Raw genomic sequence first — 12,778 nt, 5'->3', positions numbered from 1 at the left:
GAGAGGAGAAGGAACATCTAATTATTACAGCGATATGTCAACACCTAACTGAGAACAGCGCTCTGAACACTAAAAGAGTGTTTGGTGGTTTCACCTGGAATGAAAATCACAATGATGATTGACAAGAAACAGCTCAGTAACATCTACTGACAATATTCATGTTGTCAGGATATAGCACAGACAAACTGATTTTTTTTTTTTAATTTTAACTCTGGATACAAATGTAAACAATATTTAATTTGGTGACGTACTACAGGGCTCAAAATGATTCAAACAAACTAGTTCCCTTTTAATTGTGTTTCGCTATCCCTGAGAACCTTATTCAAAATGAAAGTAAACCAAAGTGTTGAATAATAAAACACCAGTTCAGCTACAGATACAGCCTTTAAATATTTATAGTGGCCGAAGCGTGGGAGTTGAAAACACACACAAAAAAATAAAGTAATGATGATGGTGTTATGCTGCCAGAAGAGGGGGGGGGGGGGTCAGAGACTTGCTTAATGACTCCTGGGATGAATATGATGGAAGGCATGGGAGAGCAGCGTCCAGCCGGGCCGAGACACGGAGAGACAAAGCCGTCCAGAGTGCTGTCCTTTCGGCTTCTTGGTGTCGCTCAGCTCTGTGACGTAAAACACCCGAAAACCCTGAAAGTGTAAAGCCAGAAGGTCTGAATGACTCCAGCGTCTCCCTGAACGATGCGTGGATGCAGACGGAGGATCATCGGACGGAGAGGAGGTTTTTTATGATCATCATGCAGTATTTAGCCTCGGAGCTGGAGCGTCTCCCATGCTGCTTGCTGTATGTAAATGAGCCCTAACCTTGTTAAATCAATGCTGTTAATATTTGGCATTTCATCTTCTTGTTTCCGGACCTCTCTCTCGGTCAGTAACCTGAGGGAACTACAAGGCTACCGGGCCTCTGATTCCCTTCCACTCATCACTTTGATCAGATTCAATCCAGCATGTTTCTTTTTTATTTTTAGATCTTTAAGGCCACAGTTTGAAGCAAACAAAAATAATTTCTAAAAGCAAAACTAATCACCAGAGCCTGAACCACACAGAATATTTGACCCGCTGGCCGTTGACCTCCTTCACGATGCTGCAGAACCTTTTTACTGCAGCATCACTTCACAGTTTACTGCACAAGGTTCTGTTTAGATGTTAAGGCCGAGTCCACACGTGCACGGGTATTGTTATAGATGGAGATATGTCTATGCGTTTTGGGCTTTCGTCCACACCCAAACGGCGTTTTAGGGCACTGGACAAGGAAGCTTCCAGGGTGAATATTTTCAGAAACTCAATTTCAGTGTCGACGGGGAAAATGGAGTTTTTGGCTCACAACGTCAGAGTAGGACTGAAACGCATCTGTTGGTTAGTTTCTTGATTAATCGATCAGTTGTTTGATCTATAAAATGTCAGAAAATGGTGAATAATGTGGATCAGTGTTTCCTAAAACCCAAGATGACGTCAGAGATATTCAGTTTACTGTCACAGAGGAGGAAAGAAACCAGGAAATATTCACATTTAAGAAACTGCAATCAGATTAATCACTTATCAAAATAGTTACCTGCACAACTTCAGCCCGGATTTTTCTGCTCCCCGACATAAAGCCCCAGATCAGAAGCAAATCAGCGTTGGCTCGCCACTAGCACATCGGCGCTCTAGCGTCATGTGAGCTGCTCAGACGCTCGCTGACGCCTCACAGACACATTCCAGATATCTAGCATGTTAAAGCTGCAGTAGGCAGTATATATTTATATTTTTGGCATCATTGGGCAAATATGTTTTCAGGCTTTAGAACATCTAACCCGTGACGGGAGACTTTGACCAATCACAGGTCATTTCATTGAGAGAGAGCGTTCCTGTTGGCTGTGCTCCGGTCATGTGACCAGAACTTGGCGGAGGACACATAGGAACATGATTTTTTTTTCAGATTACCTGTCTCATGCACTACTGTCACGATATAGCAACCGTTTTATAAAAATAACTTTTTTTAATCATATTAAACTGATGCTTTAAACATCTGGACCTGTCAGCTGGAGCACAGAGCCAAAAGGGGCGGGACTTAGGAAGGGTCAACTGTGTTTTTGCGGTTTCGTCTGGACAGAGATTTATTTTTGAGAAGGAAGGAGGAGAAACGTTGTTTACATGAACCCCGTGTTCGTGTGGACTCGGCCTGAGAGTTAATATTCTGGACGGTTCTGGACGTGAGACGTGAAGGTAAAAGAACCAACAGGTGTGTGCGTCTCCTTCCAGAGACAGGTTGATGGACTGGATCAGGACCCTAGTGCAGCCTCCACCTTTAACCACCACCACCACCACCACCCACCACCAGGGTGTCCGTCCGTCCCAGAGCCCCCCCACAGGGCCCAGCGGGGGTCCGTATTGCATAGATAAAGTATAGGGTGTAGCTTCCACATGTGTAGTCACAGTGTTTGGGCAAAAAAAAAACAAAAATCATTTTGAGTCAGAGTGTTTTCAGCCCGCCAGAATCTCCGTGAAGTCTCTGCAGGAACTCTGTCGGTATTATTACAAACGTCATCGCCACCGTATAAAAAAATAGCCTTTCGCTGAGGTCGTCGAGTCTCCCACGTCAGTGCTGATTGGGCCCTCGCCGGGGTCAAGGGTCACAGTGCAACGACCAACTGTGCAGTGCAGCTCAGAGCTCCTCCTTCTTCTTGACCACCTTCTCCTGGTCTCGTCCTCTCAGGCTGCGCATGAACCCGATGAAGCCCGCCTCCTGAGGACAGACGCACAGTTAGAGTCAGAGACGCTACAGATTCACATGGTTAAACATTACATCGGCTTGTCCGGACACTTACCCCGCGATCTCCGTTGTATTTTTCCACAAACTTGCCGTAGTTGTAGTGGTTGAACGTCGGGTAGCCCTCCACTCCTTCCTGCTTACAGAGCTCGTTGTTCTGTCCTTTCGTACAGTCCACAGCGGCGTACACGATCTGAGGAGACACAGAGAGAGAAATCACCTATACAGATATAATACAACATACATTAGAGCAGTGAGTCCCAAACACTGGGTCGGGACCCACAGGTGGGTCGCAGGACATTCTATTAGGGTCAGAATTTCTTCCAATGTGTTTTATTTAACATTTATATCTGCAGTTCACCGTTGAGCCACATGAAGGAGCCTGAATGTTCTTATCGTTCTACTTATAACATTAAATCTAACATGAAGGACAGCGTACGTTCAGTCTGGTAACTCCACATAAATACATTTATTAGATCTCATTTATAAAGTATTTAACATGTGTATATGTTTTTCAATAACACGCGTATAAAACAACGTATATCTCTTTAAAATAGCTGGTTTAACTGTTCAAGATGATATAATAGGATGTGGGAATGGTAGTAAGTATGGGGGGGTTTCACATCTCTTCAAAGCCACCAGACTCCATTCACAGAAACAGTCATTTTACCTCACAGAACACAGGAGTTGCTGGTCTACCGCTGCCTCCATCGGTTAGTTTGGTTGTGTTATTGTGACACAATTATTGCCCCCCGTTGTGCAGACTGCGCAACGGGGGGCTGTTATCGGCCTCACACCGTCCGCAGGCTGAGCCTCAGTCAGAAGGACTCAGGCCCGCGAGCGACACCGGGCAAGCGGTGTTCCGTACGCCACATTTCCCCAATCCACCCGTCGGACGCTGATTCGGCGCTGGGCTCCTCCCTCTTCGCTCGCCGCTACTGAGGAATCCTGTCCTGCACCTTCCCCGCTTGTGGGCGTTGTTTCAGCCATGGATGTGTTAAGAGAGGTTTCAGGTTTCAGCGCCTTCAGCGCCACGCCCCCCAGCGCCCCCCCCCCCCAGCGCCTCAGAGCAGACAACACTGATGACTTTTACATGATTTTGAAAGCTACTTTTATATACTTGCTGATTTGTTTTAATCATTCACATTTGGCTGGGTGGTTAGTAACACTCTTTCTGTGATGTGACGAACCCAGAATGCAGATTTATTATTGCTTTACACAGACTTTAAAACACCAAAGTGGTAGACCAGCTACTCTCCTGTTCTGAGAGGTAAAATGACTGTTTTGTTCAATGGAGTCTGGTGGCTGTGAAGAGAGAATAGATTCTTTGCCAGATTGTTGCCAACACAAAGCCGTGTTTCTTTAATCTATGTTTGAGGAGAAGTTGAGAAGTTTAATGTGGTTACTCGTCTGCTCTGCACCATCTATCGCCTCCTACCAGCCTCTGAAAGCAGCTTTATTAAAGCTCATATTCTATTCTGTTTCCGTTTTATTGTTCTGCAACGATGACTTTAATTCACACACAGCCGGCGTTTTTATTGCTCTGGTTCAATTAGTTATTGTTTCAGTGTCTCTTAAGCACTCGCTATATTTTCAGAACAAATAAACTTTATTATAATTGTAGATCAATACTACATAGAATGTACACAAGAGGATGTAATAGAGCTCGATATGTATCAACATAAAACGCTCATTTACGACGGCGGCTTCAACAGCAGATTTAGAGTTTCTCTCCAGGTCACAGCGACAGACTGAAGCGTTGGGCGGCGGAGGGAAAAATCCCACAACAATCACTCGTACATAAAAAACAACAAGAGAGATTTATGTTCCGAGGCGGCCGCATCGATTAGTGACAAGCCGCCCCGATGAGGCGTAAATGCCGCCTCAGTCGCTGATACATGGAGCACTCAGCGTGTCCTTTTTGGACAGCTGAAATGTCACCCTGCTGCTGCTGCTGAGCGCTGCACATTGAACTCGTCACCGTCAAATAATGGCCGGGCGTCCGTCTGACTACTGGAGCTGAATGTGGGAGATGACAGATCTGCTGCGGCAGGAAAACACTTTGTCTGAGCGTCCAACCGCGAGGAGACGCTCCAAACTTCTTGTCCTAATTACAAAATACAAGAGCCTCTTGTTGTTTCTCCCTCATGTAAATACTCAAATGTGGAGAATCTGCATAAACACCAACACATTGTTAGATGAGAACACTGTGGTTCACAAAGAGAGGAAATAGAGTCCTCGAAGACGGAGTTTATAAAGGGGTATTCTTCTTCTATGGTCTGTTAAGACCAACTTTACTGTCTTTCAGAGGCTTTAGCAGGTTCAGTTTTAAAGCTAGAGTGAAGATACTGGTATCATATGAAACTATAAAACCTGATGAATCCATTGGCACCAAAAAAGTCCAAAAATGGCCAAAAAATGTAAAAAAAAAAAAAAAAAGTCTGGAAAAAAATGCCCCCCCCCAAAAAGTAAAAAAAATGTCTGAATTATTTTATTTATTTTTTTTAAGTCCAAAAAAAAGTCCGGAAAATGTCAGAAAAATATATTTTAAAACAAGTCTGAAAAAATCTAAAAAAAAGTCCAGAAAATTTCCAAAAATTGTCGAAAAATGTCTGAAAAAAGTTTCAAAAAAAGTAAGGAAAATGTTCGAAAGAAAGGCAGAGGAAAAGTGCGATACTGGTATTATATGAAACTATCTCAAATTAACCTCCAGGTTCCAGCTTCCACATGAGGTACATCACTTCTACGTGACTCATGTTGACCTGCTATCTCCTCCTAAAGACCTCCTGGACCCCCTGAAAGAAGACTCAAACAGCTCTATTGTGGGTCTCAGCGGGTTAAACTAGGCCTCCTAAAACAAGAGGATTTCACAGACTTGCTGCAGGCTGTGTTTATTCAGCAGCAGCGTCGAGGGACGTCCGGTACTGTAACTACCGACTCCAGCGAACTGCTCGTCCCTGTTGTGTCATCAATCAGAGTTGCTGTGAACTGACAGCAGAAAATGAAGCCGTACGCTCGTTGTTCTTCAAAAGGTCTGCAGCCAATTCCGTTATTGATCAGCCTTGAAGTGACAGAGGAGCCGCGCATCATGTCATCGATCCAGTAGCTGCATTCCTGAGGAGCAGCAGATTATATTACTGGACCAGCTGCAGCGTCACGCACTCATCTAACTCTACTGACAAACACACAACCAGCTCCTCCCCGAGCCGGTCTACCAGACTGGTACTGGATAAATCAAGGAATATTTCAACTGATCGGTGTCAGTTATATTAAAGACAGACGATGTAACTTTGAAACAAATATTACAACACATTCTCCCTATTATTTTATTTATTTATTTATCGCTGTATTAAATACATATTGAGAAGCCACAACAGGCCTCAATTAAAACAGTGAATTACCACAGCAGGCTGACCGAGGCAACGAACTCAACACTTCTTTCAAAAGACAATAAATGACATTAATTCCAGTCTTATTGGACAATATTCTTATATTTATAGTAGTTATTTATGGGATTTTTGTATGATTTGTACACGGTTCACTTAAAGACTTTCTTTAAAAGAATTATATATAATGTAAATATAACACACATTCTATATGGAGGAGCTAGTATTTAGTTGTAAATTTACTAATAATTTGATTGATTATTCTAGATGTTTACTTTATTTAGATTAGATTTTTAATAGTGTTTTCATTTTATTTAGATTTTTCCATGACATATATATAATATAGGAGAGTTATATATATATATATATATATATATATATATATATATATATATAAATAATTATATATATATATATATATATATAAAATTATATTTATATATAATTATATATATATATATATATATAATTAGCATCATGGTCAGGGCAGTATATTTTTGTTCTGTACATTAACGTTTACAGGTTTGTCACATTTTGTCGGATATGTTTTTATTTAGTCTTGTATCAAATATCTTTATTAGTTTTTATTATATTTACTCATCCTCAACGATGCATCCATCGTCTTTTAGTCAAGTTTTAGTTGACTAAAAGGAATTTTAATCTCATCTTAGTCAAAGAAAACTTTAACTTTTAGTTTTGTTTTAGTTAATAAAAAACTGCTTTAGTCATCAGATTATATTGCCTGGTTTCTTCTCCCGAGCCCCGTTGTCGTCATTATTAACTTTATCTTAAGCTATTAAGTGACTCTGAGTCCTCCTGACTGAGCTCATCGTGTGCTGCTGTAGTCGTTGATATGGTCACAGTTGGTGTTTAATGACATCAGTGCCATCTTGTTATCATCTCATTATCGTCGTTGACCAACATGTTTAGTCCTAGTTCTCCTTAATGAAATGAACCCTGCTGTACTGCAGTAGCACCGAGGAACCGAGGAACCGAGGAACCGAGGAACCGAGGAAGGTCACGTTGGGCAAAGTTCTCAGATGAAACACTTTTCTTATTACAGCAGCAACAGAAACAAGCAGCCAATGTTTCCCTTTAATGCTGCTATTGATTATAAAACACAAACAGCCCAGAACAAACGGTGTACACAGCCCCCCCGCTGTCACACAGCACACAATGTGGACTTTTAATTGTTTACGTCTTCAAAGCCGGAGCTTAGCTGCTGTTTGTCTTTGGTAAATGAGGCGAGGGCAGCTAATAGACGGAGATCAACACCGGCCCGGTACAATAAATACACTCTTTATATAAATATAGAGAGAGGACTGCTGAGGAAACACGACTCAAACACAACTTCACACCTCCACCGGCCAGAGGAAGGAGATGTTATATAACCTCCACAGTCTCCTGGTTCCATCCAAACATCCAGCTGCTGAAGCTGAGCCAAACGGCCTGAAGCTGTTGAGGCCGCTTGATACTGAATGTTAAAAACAAACATTTCTGACTGTTCTGAGAGTCCCAACTTATCTCTTAAAATACTAAGTCAATACTTGTTTTCCACTCGGTGGCTAGTGTCTCAATGGTTTCTGTTTCTCTGGTCATTTATTCAGAATTATTGCTCCATCAAGGAAGCTCATGTTTGTTGGACCTTAAGTCAAAGGTTGCGTCTGAAATCACACATCTGCACTACATACTCAACATGTGTACTATCGTTCACTTTCGTGTGAATAAACAGCAGTATTTATCTTTTCAGACACACTGAGCAGTCATTTACGTCGTCACTTCCTGAGAGTCTCCTTGCCGTTTGGAGACGTGTAACCATGGTAACCCGTACCAACCTCATGTGACCAAAACGTGAAGTGGTGAAGTGAATAACATGGATTATCACGTTACCATGGCACCTGGCAGTGGGGGGGATATATTAGACAGCAAGTGAACATTTTGAACTTTGAACTTTGTGTTGGAAGCAGAACAAATGGGCCAGGGTCAGGAGGGCCAGCGTAAGGATGTGAGTGACTCTGACGAGGGCCAGATAGTGCTGTCTAGACGACCGGGTCAGAGCATCTCCAGAACTGCAGCTCTTGTGGGATGTTCCCGGTCTGCAGTGATCAGGACCTACCAAGAGTGATCCAAGGAAGGAGAACCGGTGAACCGGCGACAGGGTCAGACCCGAGGCTCATTGATGCCCGTGGGGAGCGAAGGCTGGCCCGTGTTGTCCGATCCAATAGAAGAGCTACTGGAGCTCAAACTGCTGAGAAAGTTAATGCTGGTTCTGATAGAAAGGAGTCAGAACACACAGTGAGGAGCAGTTTGTTGCGTATGGGGACTGGTGAGGGTTGAACGTGCTGACCCGTGTCCACCGCCCAAAAGCGCCTAACAATGGGCATCAGAACTGGACCACGGAGCGATGGAAGAAGGTGGCCCGGTCTGATGAGTCACGTTTTCTTTTACATCATGTGGATGGCAACAAGTTGGAGGTGTTGACTCGGCCTCCAAATTCTCCAGATCTCGATCCAACGGAACATCTGTGGGATGTTCTGGACAAACAAGTCCGATCACGGAGGTCCCACCTCGCAACTTATACAGGACTTAAAGGATCTGCTACTGACGGCTTGGTGCCAGATACCACAGCAGACCTTCAGAGGTCTAGTGGAGTCCAGGCCTCCACGGGTCAGGAGGACCTACTCAATATTAGGCAGGTGGTCATCATGTTATGGCTGATCGGTGTACAAGCTGTTGTTATGATACGTACATGAAACAAAGCGGCGTCTGTCGACCATTGCGTCATTTGCATCCCCGGTGCGAATTCGCATCTATTCGCTTTTTTGCATTAACTTTATATGTAATTGCGCCATGGGACGAGCTGGCTTTGTGCTTGGTGTGAATGTACCTTTAGTCCGGAGCCCTGACATAGGTTTTATATATTTAGGAGGACATACTGTAGATGTATGGCTGATGATGTAGTTCAGTGTTTACTCTAAGAGTTAATGTAGGAGTGCAGCTGAAAGGCAACACACAAAAACAACACTTCCAGATCATGTGTTGGATCTTTAATGTTGTGGAGAAATGTTACAGCGGATTGCCTCAGACAAACGGATGACTAAGTGGTGGAGGAGGACGTCACCGTTTCACACCATCTGACAATGATTCTGACAAATTCCAAACAAATGAGAGAGCAACGCTGCCTGAGTACTACCGGAACGATGTGCTGTAACATTAAGCATCTCAGTGAAAAGATGAAATCAAGAGGAAACAATCTGATGCTTTTATAAAGGCGAGAGTCACTTTGAGATGATAGATCGTAGCTGTGAGTGTTACCAGAGTGTGAGTCACACAGTTAAGGTGGTTTGGAAACAGTCAGAGGGTTTTAACAGGGAAGAGCAGGAAGTGGGAGGGCGTCAGGACACGAGTCCAGAGGGAGGAGACATGATGGCGGACCGGCGTGTCCTGTTGTGACTGGATGAACCTCCAGTAACCCCAGAAAACCAACAAGTGTGCCGGAGATTTAATGAGACTGTGTGGGCTTTAGCTAAGTGTCCAGACTCCTTCTAAAGTCTGTAGCTGGTGAGTTTTCTGTTTAAAGGTCTTTATCAGACACTGAGAGAGCGCCGTGAGAGGCTGCAATCACTCCGACGGACACGTTTCAGAGGAGCTGGAAACGCACGTGGAGAACAGAAGAATTGATTATAAATGTTGTGACATTTGAGCATTTTAAATGAAATTTGACTGCGTTACAAACAGAATCAAAAGTCCATGTTGTAGGAAATAATTATGCAACATCATCAAACCCTCTGAATGCAGGCTTCAGGAATGCATCTGGGGAAATAAGACTGTTTACTTTCTCACCCAGAGTCACATGATTGATATTGATTTAGTCCAGTACAGATATGACCATGTGCCTGTGGTCTCTGTTGACGCCTTTAAAAAACAGCTAAGACCTTTATGTCACCTTGTGTTGTGTAGTGTTTGTAACAAAGTGCGATTTTTAGGTTGTAGCGGCTCAGTTTTAAAGCTAGAGTGAAGATACTGGCATCATATGAGACTATAAAACCTGATGAATCCATCGGTACCAACCATGTCAGACTAGCTGGTCATGAAGGAGGTTAAATAACTCTCCAAACTTACTCTAAATTATGGCGAGGAAAAACTGTCATGTCCATGTTCAAAGGGGTCCCTTGACCTCTGACCTCCAGATCAGTGAATGTAAATGGGTTCTATGGGTACCCACGAGTCTCCCCTTTACAGACATGCCCACTTTATGATAATCACATGCAGTTTGGGGCAAGTCATAGTCAAGTCAGCACACTGACAGCTGTTGTTGCCTGTTGGGCTGCAGTTTGCCATGTTATGATTGGAGCATATTGTTTATGCTAAATGCAGTACCTGTGAGGGTTTCTGGATCAATATCTGTCATTGATTTGTGTTGTTCATTGATTTACAATAATACATATATACATACATTTACATAAAGCAGCATATTTGTCCACTCCCATGTTGATAAGAGGATTAAATACTTGACTAATCTCCCTTTAAGGTTCATTTAGAACAGATAAAACGTGCGATTAATCAGGATTAACTATTTGAATCGATTGACAGCCCTAGTAATAATTGAACTGCAGTCGGCCAGATGTGTCCAGTTAGAGAACAGTCCCACGTAACTCTAAAGCTGCTTTATAAAATGTCATGTTTTCCTGCAGGAACTCTGAAATATGATCTTTTTTTTTTACTTTTATAAATCTATTCTGAGTCCTGTGAATCCCTGCTCAGTCTCCCCGTGGGTTAGGTGGGGTTTATATACACTGCGTGATGAGGAGCTTGACAGACAGCTCATGATTAATCATGATTAACTATTCTGATCGATTGACAGCCCTTAAATGAACTTGTTAATAGCGATCAGCTGATAAATGTGGATCTGTGTCTCCCGGCTGAGTTTGAGTGCAACATTTCTCGGTTCTGCATGGGTCTCCGTCCCAGTCCGGTTCGGTTCCGGGAACTACATTTCCAGGTGTTTTTGGGGTTTGGCACAGATTTTTTGGACAAGTGAAAACCTCTAAATACAACACCTGAGTAGGACAGTTTGGGATTATTGGAAAGCGTGTTTTTCCCTCTTAACAGAGGCCAACAGCTTCTTCCAGCTGAGCTACACTAAACACGTCTCAGCTCTAACATTTCACTGAACACAGATCAATATTGATCCTCTCCTCTAACTGCAGGTCATGACAGAAAACTAGTATTGTTCCTTTAAGTGTCAGCCTGCCACCGCCACCACCACCACCACCACCGCCACCACCGCCACCAGCGCTCGCTGTAAATGTGTGCATGTAATCGATATGTGTATAACAGCAGCACTAACCTTGCGGTCCTCTCTGAAGAGCTCTGCCGCCGTGGAGAAGTGAGGAACAGCGTTTTTACAGTGTGGACACCCTGCGAGAGGACGACACACAGACGGAGAGGTTAACACACATCAACATGCTACAGACTGAATCACCTGCACACATCATTTATCATCTCCAACACGTTCATAAAGCATCACACCCCCTTGTAACGCCACATTAGAGGTGGTTCACTCGCATGTTACGAGAGGCTGTAAATCTCTTTATTGCCGTCATAAACGCAACCTCGCTCTGCTCCAGCAGCCGTCCACACACAGGAAGTCAATACTTACACTAACACACCGCTGCCACTAGGAACCACAACAGCAGACAGCAGCTTCACCTCCAGCAGGTGGACACATGGAGCTGTGTGGCAGCTATAAATCTGTGACTCTAGCTACGTGTCTCTCAGAAGACGAGGACGTGTTTATGCAGTCAGACACTAGAAGAACTGAGATGAGTAGTTGTGACTTCCTGTAGACGCTTTAGCTGCTAAAATCAAGTACTCAGTTCTTCTTGTTGCTGCGGTTGGAAACGGGGAAAGTGAAAAGACAAGAACACCTCTTGTGGTGACAAATAGATTTTTCAAGAAGCTTTCATGTACAGAGTTAAGGGTTAAATCACTCGTCCATCAGTCTGGGTCAAAGAGGAGAAAGGATGTGGGAGCATCTTTCCTCACAAGCTATCTCTGGCAGATTTTAATGCTAACTCTGATGGTGGGATGGGATATATTCAGCGAGCTACTGTAGAGGAGGTTCAAAAATGTCTTGTTAGCAGCGACACCTGATGACCGTTAAGTCAACGAAAGTCAGCGTCCTGTTGCTGGCGCTTGTGCTCGCTCTACATAGACATGAAGGAGCATCGCTCAACACAGTGAGGAGACACACGTCAGCTAAAAGCACAATATCACTCTATATTTCAGCTGCTTGGCAGTAATGTTAGCTGACCAGACCAAGGTCTCTCCATGAATCAATGCTGATCCTAGTGTTGGCTTTTCCCGCCTCAGCCTCCCGACCGCGGCCGGAGGGAACAGGGGAGACACCGGAGTTTTGGTCGGAGACGATAACGTTTCTCTCTGCGGAGCCCCGTCACTTCACAAGACACGGGAAACCTCTGTTGGTCTGGAGGAGCTGCAGCAGTTATTTCTGCACAAACGTCCACTGAACATTCACTAGATATTCTCAGAGCTAAACTAACTCTTCTGCAGTGTGGAGTGAGCAGCATGCACGTGAGAGGTGGAGAGAGAGAGAGAGAAGGAGC

The 12,778-nt window shown here is 43.7% G+C and overlaps 1 protein-coding gene across 1 annotated transcript in view; it reads right to left on the bottom strand.

The window, feature by feature from the left end:
- Positions 1–2,081: 2,081 nt before the first annotated feature.
- The window catches only part of pdia5 (protein disulfide isomerase family A, member 5), an 80,653-nt gene continuing 69,956 nt past the window's right edge, over positions 2,082–12,778 (bottom strand). The window contains exons 16-18 of the mRNA XM_037790773.1: positions 11,500–11,570; positions 2,822–2,956; positions 2,082–2,739 (exon numbers count right to left, since the gene is read on the bottom strand). Coding sequence (XP_037646701.1) covers positions 2,659–2,739; positions 2,822–2,956; positions 11,500–11,570 — 287 coding nt within the window. The 3' untranslated portion in view covers positions 2,082–2,658. The remainder of the gene's footprint in view (positions 2,740–2,821; positions 2,957–11,499; positions 11,571–12,778) is intronic.

This window comes from Sebastes umbrosus, chromosome 13 (assembly GCF_015220745.1).
Source record: "Sebastes umbrosus isolate fSebUmb1 chromosome 13, fSebUmb1.pri, whole genome shotgun sequence".
NCBI classification, from domain to species: Eukaryota; Metazoa; Chordata; class Actinopteri; order Perciformes; family Sebastidae; genus Sebastes; species Sebastes umbrosus.
This window is presented reverse-complemented; position numbering and strand designations above follow the sequence as displayed.